This window comes from Brettanomyces nanus, chromosome 4 (genome assembly GCF_011074865.1).
Source record: "Brettanomyces nanus chromosome 4, complete sequence".
Taxonomy (NCBI): Eukaryota; Fungi; Ascomycota; class Pichiomycetes; order Pichiales; family Pichiaceae; genus Brettanomyces; species Brettanomyces nanus.
The window spans coordinates 566,610-579,802 of record NC_052377.1 but is presented as its reverse complement, the minus strand read 5'-3'; the positions used below and the strand labels follow the sequence as shown (position 1 = coordinate 579,802).

General features: G+C 40.3%; 6 protein-coding genes across 6 annotated transcripts; 2 read left to right on the top strand and 4 right to left on the bottom strand.

Annotated features, from left to right (window-relative positions):
- Window positions 1–279: 279 nt before the first annotated feature.
- On the bottom strand, window positions 280–1,557 carry PRS1_2 (ribose-phosphate pyrophosphokinase 1; the record flags this gene model as incomplete). The annotated part of the gene is made up of 1 exon (XM_038923749.1): window positions 280–1,557. The coding sequence occupies one exon, from the start codon at window positions 1,555–1,557 to the stop codon at window positions 280–282; it is 1,278 nt and encodes a 425-aa protein (XP_038779677.1).
- A 1,246-nt stretch (window positions 1,558–2,803) lies between these two features.
- FOA43_003497 (uncharacterized protein) lies at window positions 2,804–4,678 on the top strand (the record flags this gene model as incomplete). Its single annotated transcript, XM_038923748.1, has 1 exon — window positions 2,804–4,678. The coding sequence occupies one exon, from the start codon at window positions 2,804–2,806 to the stop codon at window positions 4,676–4,678; it is 1,875 nt and encodes a 624-aa protein (XP_038779676.1).
- A 54-nt stretch (window positions 4,679–4,732) lies between these two features.
- FOA43_003496 (uncharacterized protein) lies at window positions 4,733–5,353 on the bottom strand (the record flags this gene model as incomplete). Its single annotated transcript, XM_038923747.1, has 1 exon — window positions 4,733–5,353. One exon carries the CDS (start codon window positions 5,351–5,353, stop codon window positions 4,733–4,735), a length of 621 nt encoding a protein of 206 aa, XP_038779675.1.
- A 354-nt stretch (window positions 5,354–5,707) lies between these two features.
- Window positions 5,708–7,207, bottom strand: FOA43_003495 (uncharacterized protein; the record flags this gene model as incomplete). The annotated part of the gene is made up of 1 exon (XM_038923746.1): window positions 5,708–7,207. The coding sequence occupies one exon, from the start codon at window positions 7,205–7,207 to the stop codon at window positions 5,708–5,710; it is 1,500 nt and encodes a 499-aa protein (XP_038779674.1).
- Window positions 7,208–8,229: 1,022 nt separating this feature from the next.
- Window positions 8,230–8,927, bottom strand: FOA43_003494 (uncharacterized protein; the record flags this gene model as incomplete). Its single annotated transcript, XM_038923745.1, has 2 exons — window positions 8,230–8,794; window positions 8,923–8,927. 2 exons carry the CDS (start codon window positions 8,925–8,927, stop codon window positions 8,230–8,232), a joined length of 570 nt encoding a protein of 189 aa, XP_038779673.1.
- A 2,800-nt stretch (window positions 8,928–11,727) lies between these two features.
- On the top strand, window positions 11,728–13,179 carry FOA43_003493 (uncharacterized protein; the record flags this gene model as incomplete). Its single annotated transcript, XM_038923744.1, has 1 exon — window positions 11,728–13,179. The coding sequence occupies one exon, from the start codon at window positions 11,728–11,730 to the stop codon at window positions 13,177–13,179; it is 1,452 nt and encodes a 483-aa protein (XP_038779672.1).
- Between the last annotated feature and the right edge of the window lie 14 nt (window positions 13,180–13,193).

Here is a 13,193-nt window from a genome sequence, read left to right as displayed (position 1 = left end):
ATTAATACGGCGGATTACCATTCGCAAGGAAAGTGCGGACTATGCCCAATAAGACATATCAATATACCAATGCTCTGTTAATACTAGTCATCTGGAATGACGAATAGTACTGCAGCCACAACAGGCTGCGACATTGGATGGAATATAAGAAAGTGTGAGACATAAAAAAGAAATGAAACGCACTAAAGCAAAGGGAAAAGCGAAAAAGGATGAAAACAGGATAACAAGTAAAGATATATTATCAAAAGGCAAAGAATAAGACAAAAACAACAACAGGAATTAGACCACAGATGCAAGGGAATCAAACAAGACACTTATGGACTCACCAAAGTGATCCCTTCTGATGCACTCCGCAAAAATTGGAGAAACATCTATCACTGTCAACTTCTTGCATTTCTGGATCTTTTCCTCGGGTATCGGGTAGGTATTTGTCACAATGATACCATCAATGTAAGGACAACCGTTTAATCTCTCCAAGCAGTCATTTGAAAAAATACCATGTGTAGCCACAATATAGCATTGCTTTGCACCACAGTTCTTTCTAAGATGCTCAGCAGCGGCTATAAATGCAGCATGCTTGTCAATCATGTCATCGACGATAATAGCGGCTCTGTCCTGAACATTACCGACTAATGTGATAACTTTTTCCGAGGCATTAAACTCAGGCTCATCCTCATCATCGGAATTATTATTATCATAGTTAATTTCGGATTCCCTATGAGCAATAATTGGTCTAATAGCTTTGGAAGCCATAGATGATTTTCTAGATTTAGAAGGAGTCCTAGCAAAGGCTTCAGCAGCTTCAGCAGAAGCTTCTTCATCAAGAACATGACCCTTCACAATCCTTGCAGTTTGCACATCGGTAGAACAGATGACGTCTTCTTCCTCAGCAAGACCATCTTCTTCTCTGGTGCTAACAACAGACTGCTGATGCTGAGTGGAGTGACCATAACTTTCCTTATTTCTCTCTCTATCAGTGTGAATCATGGCAAAGTTGATCTTCAAATTGTCAGCCAACGAGGTGACTCTTTTAGCCCCACCAGGATTCTTTGAAACAACAACAGCATCCTGGTAATTTTCAATATTGTGACGAATCCATTTGGCCAAGGTTGGACCTGCATACAAATTGTCAACAGGTTTGCTGAAGAAACCTTGCATTTGAGAAGCGTGCAAGTCCATAGAGACAACGTGGTCAGCACCAGCCATAATCAACAAATTAGCCAACATTCTGGCAGTGATAGCACCCCTATGCTTCTTCATTTTGGATTGCTTAGCATAAGGAAAGCTTGGTATCACAGCAGTTATCTTGGCTGCGGATCCACCCTTGCAGGCAGAAATGAGGATAAGAAGCTCCATGATATGATCATTAGTCTCGGAAGACCCAGACTGAATAATATACACATCTTCATCCCTAACGGAAACGCCGATTTGGACCGAAGTTTCACCGTTGGCAAAATTCTTCAACGACACTGGAGCAGGCTCTATACCGAGACGCTCACAGACCAATTTTCCTAGTTTAGGATGAGAGTTTCCGACGAAAACTTTACACTTTCTCATGAGGTCGGTATTCTCTAAAGCGATAGGAACAGTGGATAAATTCCCTGTATTGGTGGATTGCGATGCGGTAGTCAAAGTGGGAACTTGGCACTTTCGAGACGCGATAAAAGCAGGGGGGTTAAGAATTAGAAGTCAGATCTTCAAGGGACGTTTGTAAGATCTAACAACAAGAACAGACTGAATACTTAAAAACAGAGATGTTCGCTCAATGAATTTTATGCAAGAAATCCGTTGCAATCAGACGAGTAGTACAGCAACCAAACGTACTTCTAAAGAAGCAACAGACCAGTGACTTAGTTTAGTTATAAAAATTTGCACCGGAAAGCTGGAAAAAAAAAACCTCAAAAAATTTTTCCCGTGCGGTTTTCGTTGATGATTCAATGCGACAATACGTGGAGAAAGAGAAGATAGAACGAGAGAAAGAGAAAGAAGATACAAAGAAAAGAAAGTATTGGTGTCTTTTGGAACCATAGAGCTGATAAATATTAATTAAAGAAAAGGAGGAGTAAATAAGCAAAGAAGACATGTTTGATCGAACAAATATATCACGTGACACGGCTGAGATAAGGCATAAATCATTTCCGCGGGCGGGCAACGGGTCCACTACTTGATGTTATTATAAGCAGGATTCAATTGGTCTCTGAAGTATTCTCGAGAGGTGAATCAGTAGTAGTGTCCATTTGTTCCTTCATCCATTGAGGTAAGTTCGTAATTTGATCACGGACATGAGGGAATCCTTTTGACTTCTCGTAAAAGAACACCGAGGTGCTCATTATGGTAAAGACAAAGAGAACAAATACAAGTAAGCGACAAAGCCTTTTATTAAATAACATGGTTGAAGAAGAGAGAGACAACAAGGTGCAAATAAAATAGGTGTTTGAAACTTGTGCGCGTGGCAGGTTTTCAACTCACTTATCGCTTAAGAAGATAAGTAAGATAATTCCAATCGAGCAATTCAGAAAGCGAGGAAATGGAAGCGAATAGACGAGACGACAGAAAACTATCTTACAGGAAGTAAGGGGTACTATAATTTCGAGAGATGGAGTTGATTCATGCCCCAATTATTTAGCCGCGATTAGGAAGCCCAGGCGACCATCACTCTAGATATGCATGGTTATCTATCTCCCATCTCCCTATGAGTAATTGAAAAAAAAAAAAGACTGTGGCGGAAACATGTTATCTACAATTTTCGGTCGCTGTGGATTTTCATCTCTCACCCCTTCCCTTGTCTTGTTTTTCTGGATTCATGACACCCCAATTCAATTATACAACTTCTGAACGTCGGGCATCCACTTCTATTGTTGGCTCGCTTGGACGTTCGGGTCTTTATATTCCTCAGGATTTCATACAACAGACACCTGAAGAAGTTGAAAATGCTCTTGATCAGATGGATACCGATGATGAAAACGATACAAATACTGATAATTATGCCATAGCCGACGACGAGGAAAGTGCATTTATGCCTGCTGCATCTCATTCGATGTCTGTTTCATCATCGATTGGTCAGTCAATGGCTAGACATCCCTCAAGAAAGCAGTCCATTCGCATCCTTTCGGACGAAGCCAAACTACTTGAGCAGAATAGAGTTCCCATACGTATCCATCCATCTACGCCAATACTGGCGTCACAGCGGACCTCTAATTTACCTTCCGACTATGACTCTGTTTCTAATTTGGAAGTTACTCCTGGTGGTGTTGATGCTATCACTGAGAGCTGGGATGAGGCTGTTAAGTCGGGGAATATTCAAACTACTTCTTCATTTGAACTTAAATCAATCACTCTTTCTTCTATTCCCTTGGTCATAACTTTTCTTCTCCAGAGTTCTCTTGGTGTTTGCTCTGTGTTTGCCGTGGGTCATATTTCACCCAAGGCCTTGGCCGGAGTCAGTCTTGGTATCATGAGTTCTAACATGACCGCAATAGCTGTCATAGCGGGCCTCGCCTCGTCTTTGGATACGTTTCTTCCACAGGCCTACGGTGCTGGTAAGTTCACGTTGGTTGGACTTATTTTTCAACGGTGCGCTGCTCTTATTCTGTGCGTTATGATTGTTGTTTGTTCGTTTTGGTGGCTATATGCAGAACAGATCCTTTTGAAAATCCTACCTGATGCTCAAAGTGCTCACTATGCATCTCAGTATTTGAAGGCCAGTTCCTTTGGTATTCCAGGTTACGTTTTCTTTGAAACCGGCAAAAGGTTTTTACAGTCACAAGGTATATTTGACGCTTCCACTTATGTCTTGTTTGTTTGTGCTCCATTAAATGCGGCAATGAACTATGCATTTGTGTGGAAGTTGGGGTTTGGGTACATAGGTGCTCCTATTGCAGTGGCGATTAACTATAATTTAATGGCTCTTGGTCTTTTTGCTTATACAGTGAATACAAAGAATGAGATCAACCCAAGAAAATGCTGGAATGGATTTCACCCAAGACGAGTCTTTCGTAATTGGGGAGAATTGATTCGTCTTAGTATCCCAAATTTAATTATGATTGTCTCTGAGTTTCTCAGCTTTGAGATCATGACTTTCCTTGCCAGTTATTTGGGTACCAGTGCTTTGGCTGCGCAGTCTGTAATCTCTACGATGGCTTCGCTCACTTATCAGGTTCCGTATGGTGTTTCCATTGCTGCTTCTACCCGTATTGCAAACTTTCTTGGCGCTCAGCTTCCTAAGGCTGCTCATACAACTTCCAGAATGGTGTTTGTCACCACTGTTTTTGTGTCTATTTTCAACCTCTCCTTCTTATATTTTGGAAAGTACAGAATTGCAAACTGGTTCTCTGATGACACTGATGTTATTGCTGTGATAGTTAATGTTATGCCGCTCATTTCGTGTATTCAAGTTTTTGACGCACTCAATGCCACTTCTGCTGGTTGCCTTAGAGGCCAGGGAATGCAGAAAATTGGTGGCTATGTTAACCTTATATCCTACTATTGCATCGGTATTCCCCTTGGGTATTTATTGGCATTCCGCGTTCCCCATAATCATCCTCTGGGATTACTCGGCTTGTGGTGTGGTGTTGGACTAGCTTTGGCTATCATTGGATCCATTCAAAGTTACTTTGTCTTGCACGCTGACTACGACCGATTGGTCGAGGATGCTATTAGAAGAAATAATACCGACTAATCTATGTATTTATTTATAAGCTTTGCTATTTTACATTTGATAGATAATGATGGACTAAGCAATGATTCTATCCTCTAGCTGTTTCACAATCCGAAGCAATATCTGCCTCTCAGTACATAATTCCACTATCTCTCTGAGAGCTAGATCCATCGATTTCTTGGCCTCACGTATTTCAGATGACACAAACCCTCCAGAGAACATTTTCAAAGGGTCTCTAACAAACAACTCAGTAGCTTTGTTCTCATCATGTATTTCATCTTGTATGGTAGGCTTTCGCTTTCTATTGGTAACGTTCGTTATTGATCCTTGAAAGTCAGATCTATCTTGTTTTGCAATATTATGAGACCCGCTGGTTTTCTCAATTCTCTCCTTCTGAGATAATCTCTTAGGTGTCAAATTATTCAATTTGAAGCCTTCATCAAAACTGATTGTCTTACTAGCAAGGCTTGGACGAAGATCCCAAAAATCTTTTCCAAATTTCATATTGATGTTACCACTCACATAATCAGCTCTTTTAATCGAGAGAATCGTTCTCTTGATGTTATTGCATATGTCTTCATATTTTCTATGGTACTTATCCAATAGTTCAAGCAAGTCAATGGACTTCTTGTCTTTATCTGTGAGTGTAATATCCCCAACGAATTCTGGAAGAATGTCACCGCAATCTATGGACATTATATGAAGCTAAAAGAAAGAGAAGAGACAAGGTTAAATACGTCCGATTCTCGCGCACATCTCGCACGGTGGAGTTTAATAGCATACATATTTTCTAGTCTAATACCTCCAAAACTAATGATATCCCTCTTCCAAAAACGTTGAAACCTTATATGAGCTCTTCGAGTTCCTACGTTCGAGTGTTCATTAGATCCCTGGAACGTAAAAAAAAAACTACAATTATGGTTTGTTTACTCATGGGTATATCACATTATAAGGTACATAGAGTGGGGGTATGAAACGAATCTGAAGTCCGCGGTGATGCAGAGTTATCATAACAAAGCACCAGGCTTGGTTAAAATGGTTGAGACATATTTAGTGCCTCATCGAACGTCTTGATGTGGCAACAGCAACGGCCTGAAGGGATCGTAGAGCCGATTCCGTCTTGGCTATAATCGCTTCAGATTCATCTTCCTGAGAGGAATCGTCGTCGTCAAGAATCAAAGACAGGAAGGCCTTATCGAGGTCCTTTTGGTGCCCAAAATCAACATTATCGAGCCCTAAATCACCAAAGAAGTCCTCAACATTTTTATCATCGTCTGGCTCTTCCTCTTCTGCGTCATTCACACAGGGATCAGTCCGTTTGCATAGAGGTGACGAACCAATAGAACCAGAAGATATAGAGTGTGGAATTGGCGCCTGAACTATTTCGCTAGTCTTAAATCTAACGGTATATTCCTTTGTAGCAGACCTTTGAGGTTTGGTCTCTGTTTCTCCAGAAAGTGTCTCCATCAAGGCAGGAGTTGACTTACTCTTTGCTAGTCGATTTGATAGATCTGAAAGTTCAAATTTCTCGAGCTTGATATCATCGTCAGATTCCGAGTCCTCTACATGCTGATTAACATGACTTTCTGTCCGCTGCCCCACATTTTTATCAGTTTTTAAAAGGTTGGAGCATAAGCTTGTAGAGGCGGTAGAATCTCGGCTCAATCGACTGTAACGGAGGGAAGAACTTCCGGAACGAGATTGTGATCCGGACGCTGATCCAGATGCTGAAGAATTTGAATGCATACTGCTGTTCATGTGATGGTGTTTATTATCACCTTCCTGGCGAATAAGAGGCAAAAACTCTTTTGGAGAAAGCATGATACCGCCTTCGTAGATTGATCTGAAAGCAACGCCGTTACTTTTCCTTCTCAATTGAACACTTTGCGCAGGAGAAGAGTTGAGAGAAGTCATGGTAGATACGGTAGTGGCTCTGGTGAAGACAGAATCTGATCTACTAATTGCCTTATTTGACAATGAAGAAATTACACTTGCACTTCTCATATGTTTGATAGAATAGGGAGAATGTCCAACAGAAGGAGTTGCGGGGATAGGAACGCCTGGAACCGATGATGCAACCGTTTGAGATGATGTGAGAATAGAGCTAGTTCTAAAAGAGGAATACACTTTGAATGGCACATTATTTTGCTGGGTCCGGGGAGTCTTTTCAGATGGCTCCTTGGCTCCAAAGCTACGAGCTCGAGAGGATTCAGCAAAAGAAGCCATGACATTCTTCTCATGAGAGGCTGTATTTTCCATGAACTGCGGTAGCACGGACAAATCGACAGTGTGAAACGAATTTTCCAAGCCAAAACTACCTTTCGAGTCTATGTGAGCAACATGATCAAAACCAAAGGGGGTACTAATAAGTTTATCGAACTGCTTGGATTTGGCGAATTGTATTTCATCGGCAGACTGGTCAAACAACCTCAAAAAATGCATCGACTTCTTCTTGCTCAAGACTTTCCTTTTGGTCTGTCGTCTAGCCTGCTTCTTGTAGTTTTCCGCCTCATCTATCCAAAGGGACTCCAACTTCGGAGACTTAGGCATGATTTTGAAAGGAAATGTGTCAAACTATTAGTTTCAAATTAATAGCACGATGAAAAAAGAGCGCAACTGCTAGCAAAGGATCTAATGAACCATCAAAGGGTATTGACCACTATTTAATTATTTTCAAAAATCGTCGTCTCATTTAACTTACAGGGGCAGTAATATAAAACAATAGCCCGGAATCTTGGACGTTTCTTGATTTTCTTTTTATTCCAAAATTTTCTTTCTCGAGCAGATCGTAAAGATTTTTATTTTTCCTATTCGGGCAATTTACTAAGTCAAGCTATCCCCTGATTGTTATTACAATTTGTGCTTAGCCCAGAATTCATGAGGAGTTTTGCGATCAACTTCACAAGTCGTTTCTATCGCTTTATGTATATCCCTAGCTACTTGGTAGATTTGATCCCTCCTTCTCGGAAGTTGTTAACGAGAAAAGTGGAATGGGTATTATTCGACATTTATTCAAGTTTGCCGAGACTTGATAACTCACGCGTTTTCTGCATTCAATTAGTCCAAATGAGGAAATGTAATCTCGCACAACGCAATGAAAAAAATTGGGGCTGAAAGGGACGCTGGGACGGGTTTTATGTAAGTGTTCCTGGTGACGATGCGGAAAGATTTGCAGGGGAGCGTCAATAGGATGTATGGGTGGATGGACTGTGGTATAGGTTTCTCGTGTAGATTCATGTGAATTCCTGAGGGTTCCTTGGATTAATGTGGGTTCCCTGAAGTTTCTTGGAGTTTCTTGGAGTTTCTTGGAGTTTCTTGAAGTTTCACTAGACTTCTGTACGCTCGTCTGGGCTCCTGTGAGGGGAGCTCACCAGGTACTATCCAATAATATTTCTCGCTTCTACGATCTTGCATTATGCATTAGTTTTTTTTTGTTTGTGTTTCTACTGCGAACGGCTTTTACACTACTGCTACGAGTTTCAATCTGGATTGTTGGTAACACCACTACAACGCGCTGATGCAGATATCCATATACGTATAGTGGCTTCGCTTAATAACTCCTTTCCATTCACTTAGATATCGTAATGAATCATATGAACTGGACATTCACATCGTCCCTTATGATTGATCCAATCTTTAATGCACTCGTAGTGAAAGCAGCATAGACATTCCAGTCTCCCTATCTTATTGCCTGGTTTAAACTCCTCAAAACAAATGACACACTCTGAATCCTCATTCAATTTAAGCTTGAGAACGTCTGCATCTTTGGGAATCGTATACACCAGCATCCTATTTCGCTTCCTTACTTGGTCTGGGGACCCGGAAAACTCCTGACTTTCAAGACATTCATTAACATGATCCACTCTGTCTATATCTTGTAATGCCTTTATATCCTTTCCACACACAGGACATAGATTCTCATCGTCATCATCAGCACTTTTATATTTAAACTTTCTGTGCTGCCGTATTTTCCTGTGTTCATTGTGATCTCCATCTATATCATCGTTTACCGTCATACGACTCGATGTATTGGATATCTCCACGGTAGTAACCAGCTCTGGTGATATCTTAATCGAGTCATCAATATCATTATTTGACTCCTCACCATCAAGATTTCCTCCTATTATGCCTCCACTTCTTCTTGAAGTTGATGTACTGCCTTCTCTGAGTGCTCTACGAATCATATCAAGTTCGTCTGCGCATTCGTCACACGTTCTGTGTGGTACATGAGGGGTCTCAAGAAATATCTGCGAAGGAGGACATACGACATATGTATTCGGGAGGTATGTGGTAAATGTAGATGAACACGAAGAACAAACTATTCGTCCGCACATTCGACAGTGATGCTTACGAAGGAAAAAAGAGAACTTTTTACCGCAGAGCGAACACTGGTCAATTTCTTCATCTGACTGCCAAATGGCCACACCTGATTCACTAAGAGAGGGTGGATTTGGCGTATATTGACGTTGAATAGGGCCTGCGGATGATTCCATAGAAACCGGACTTTGTGGAGCGTCCATGAATAGTTCCGAAGACATAGATTGTGTAGTGAAAGAAGGAATAAATGAAACAGATGCGATAAAATAATTGTTTTCTGATTAGATAGATCTCAACACGCCACATCAGATAACAACGGTTTATGTGGCTGTACATATATATTTTTATTATTGGCTAGCGATTTCATTGAATCATCAATAAGAACGACTGACTAACTCTACTAAAAGGACTCTTCCGCCCTTTGAAGGTATCTACCCCTCAGGCACATTATGAGAGTTCCTAGTGCTAATAGAAGGCACCCACTAATAAAGAAAGTTAAAGTAGAGCATATGACCAAATCAGCACCGCTAGTACTGATGCAGTTGGTGGTAAAATCAAAGCTGTAGAGGAGGTTGAAGAATAGATTTCCAATGATCGCAGAGAAAGAAAACACTCCCCAAGTTGTACCTAAGATATCTAGCCCGTATATAGATGCCAAAATAGCGGGAAACAAGGTGAACACTCCTGAATTCAACACGGCATTGAATAGTACAACAATGTGAAAATTAATAATAGAGACCGGTGTTGATGACAAATAAATATGCGATAAGCCACATAGTATGACCATAAAACTGAATACGGTAAGTCTAGACACATTAAATCTCGTGCACATATAGTCTGTTAGCACCATTATGAGAAACCTAGTAATTGTAGATGCAACAGAGAGCACTTTAAGGCTTTCATCTAGTTTTGCCAAATGGAGATTCTTCAAAATAGAGCTCATATTGGCAATAAAAAACTCAGTGGCTCCAATTGACATAAGACAGCAACATATAAGTGGATACATTAGCGGATCCTTCAAAAAAATGGCGATTTTAACACCGTACGAAAGGTTTGAATCACCGATATCTGCTACCGTTAATCTCTTTTTTCTGGATTCCGAGAGAATAAACAGTTCTGAATCTAGCATAAGTTCTGAAGATGGATCTTCTACATACCATGATCCGGGAGAGCCTATGATTGTATTTTCAGAAGATGAATGAATTATTAATCCAGCACCAGCAAGTAAAGGAGAAGCATCAAAGCTGCTGAATTCACCATTCTCAGTGTGACTGTAACTCTTTTCAAAACCTTCAACAGTATCTGTCACCTTGCACGCCAATAATGATATTGCGGCGCTTCCGGTCAAAGAGTACCAGAAGAATTTAAGAATATTGGACAAGTTTCTGGCAGGATTGGACTTGTCATTAAAAAAAACGTTCATTGCCTGAATTTGAAGAAAGCTGGAGAAAGAAACCATCATATTTGGGGTGCTAATTGAAAGAGTCTTATAATATCTACCGAAAGATTTTGCAGAATTGAGTAAGCAAGAAAACATGAACGAAGCGTGTGAACAACCCATAATGAAAAAGGAAAGGTACATCATTTTATGATCCAATTGAGTTCGGAGCACAAGAAATATCATATTGAAGCTGATCATATAACCAACAAGTGACATGACACTCAAAATCCAAATTCCTCTGGCATCAGCTATATAGCCACAGAGAGGAGTGCACAAATTCATACCTAGTGTCTGAAATATTATAATTTGATTGATAATAGCCTGGGAATAATTTAATTGTTTCTGAAATGGATCTGCAAAGACTGAAAACAAGGTTAAAATTCCCAACGAAAGACACGCTCCCACAGACAGCAGAAACGAGGCCATATAGAGGACAAACGGACCATATCGTCGATAGATTCCAACCAACAGATACTTCAATGAAAGTAATTTGATGAGCATCTAATTGTATAATTCTACTCATATGAGTGCTAGAATAATTGATCGAAGAACAATAAAGCTAGCTATATAATAAGACAAGATCCCAAATCATGACTTGACATTTAGGCACGCCGGATTAGACAGTCAATGGAGATTGTAATGCATCGAAAAAAAAAAAAAACAATTTCCCATTTAGGAAACTTTTGATAGCTGCTATCAGGAGTTCTCCGTAAAGTTTGGAAGTCTGACACTCTCGCAGCAATGCTTAATTCCAGTCCAAAAACTGTGAACTTTTGGAAAATAGACGGCTAATAGCCACAACTGAGCTCTATGTTGAAGATAAAGGTGAGATATTCAACTGCTGCTTATCTCTGCGCTGAACTTTTATCTAGCATTAATGGCCAAGGTAATGAATAAATCATCGTCCGAGTAAGACACTCATGAAAAACTTTATAAGTAGACTTCTTTTCTTACAAGCAAAGAGCCAGATTTGTTAGATGTTTTCCTAAGTGCTCCGATAACTGATGGCTCTTCTTTCTCATTTATTCTTTCTATGACTCTAATCGGTTGACCGATGTATTATGGTGTACGGATGTAATTAAATGAAGTGAGTGTATGAGGAGAAAACTGTTTCTCCGCTTCGCGATTATGTCATTTCATGTCCATTTGCAAGTCTTTGCATCTGTCGATGATTCAAAATCGCATCTTGTCCCTGAGTTTTTTATGACCTCGGTCGGTTTTCTGGCTATTAGTGCACGGCTTTAAAAATTTCAAAATTGATTTTCTTCAAATCTATCACCCCTCTTCTACTCCCTAACTGCTGCCCATTTCAATGGGATTGTTAAGTTCAAGCAAAAGAGACATAGCTGTTAGTTTTGCTTATAGTATACCTGAATATAGATGTTTCGGACCATTCGATCCAAATGTCAAAGGTACAGTGGAGGTGAAGTTTCTTCGCAAAGTCAAGAAAATACTCAACATAAGAGTTGGTCTTTCTGGTACTGTTGATGGTACCTTTATTCATGCCTATAAGACAGACGCCAATTCTGACTACGGTAGCGGCAATACTAAAAGAGAAACTTTCAAGGATTCGACGATGTTATTTGATATTGGTAAATATCTATCTGGACACGACAGCTCTGAGTCAACTATCGCGGGCGATTTCGAGACAGGAGCAGTCATAAAGAATGAGTTTGATTTCAGATTTCCTTTTGAAGGAACTTACCTTCCTTCCAGTTGCGTCAATATCGGTGGAAGTAATGATAATCAGGGTATTGTCTCTGTTATCTACAAGCTTTATGTCACGGTGACTCATAGAAAAGAGTACCGGAAGATGAATTATGTTCAAGAATTTCCGGAGGTTGTCGCCTATCAGGCTGACTCCATGCTTCCTGTTACAGGATCCGTGACTTATAAGGAATATAATATCTGCAACATCTTCCGTGCCAAGGTTAAGAAGTTTGTGTTTGATCCTAGGCTAAATATGCTCGTGCCAAGTTCTCTGGAGAAAGCCCATCGACGTACCAGAATCATACGAAGTATCTGGAACGATAATTATCGTAAAGACATTTATTCAAGTCTTACGAAAGACATCAGCATTTTTTGTGTCCTACATATCCCCGATGCCATCAACATTATGCATACATTCAATCAAATTATAAAGCTCAAGATAAGAGTCAAATTGGATGTTCCGATGGAGCCTAATTTTTGTTTCAATAATCAGAGCACCGGCCTTGGAGTATTCGATATTGAACAGATTGGGCTGTATCAAATTTACGATGTTAACATGAAAATTCAACAGTACACGGATTCACACCGTGATAAATTACCTCTGATGTTGATGACCTTCAAGCCGGGAACTCTTAGATTTGATATTAAAGACTTTATTCACAATGGAACACTCGATGTTTGGGAACATGAGATCTCTTTGGACTCGTTTTCAAGAGCAACTGCTTCGCCTGTCCTTTATAATTTTCCCATTCCAACCATGATGTATGGATCTGTCGGAGATCATTTTAAATGTGCATCCACTGCAGAATTTGAGGTAGTGATAGGAAATGCGAACGAGCGTGAACCTAAAAGAAAGACGTTCACTGCCTTAACTCATTCTATGTTTCACATGGGATACCAACTTGCTCATCACAATGCTGTGGAGGTCGAACCAGTTCATAATATAGAGGAGCCTCCCCCTTCTTATTTCAAGCATGACTTCACTGATTTATCTGGTGAGGTAGCAACTTCATCAGGCCCAGCCAGTGTTCCTTCTAGGGATTATCCTAAATAGGCGAATTTCGCGAT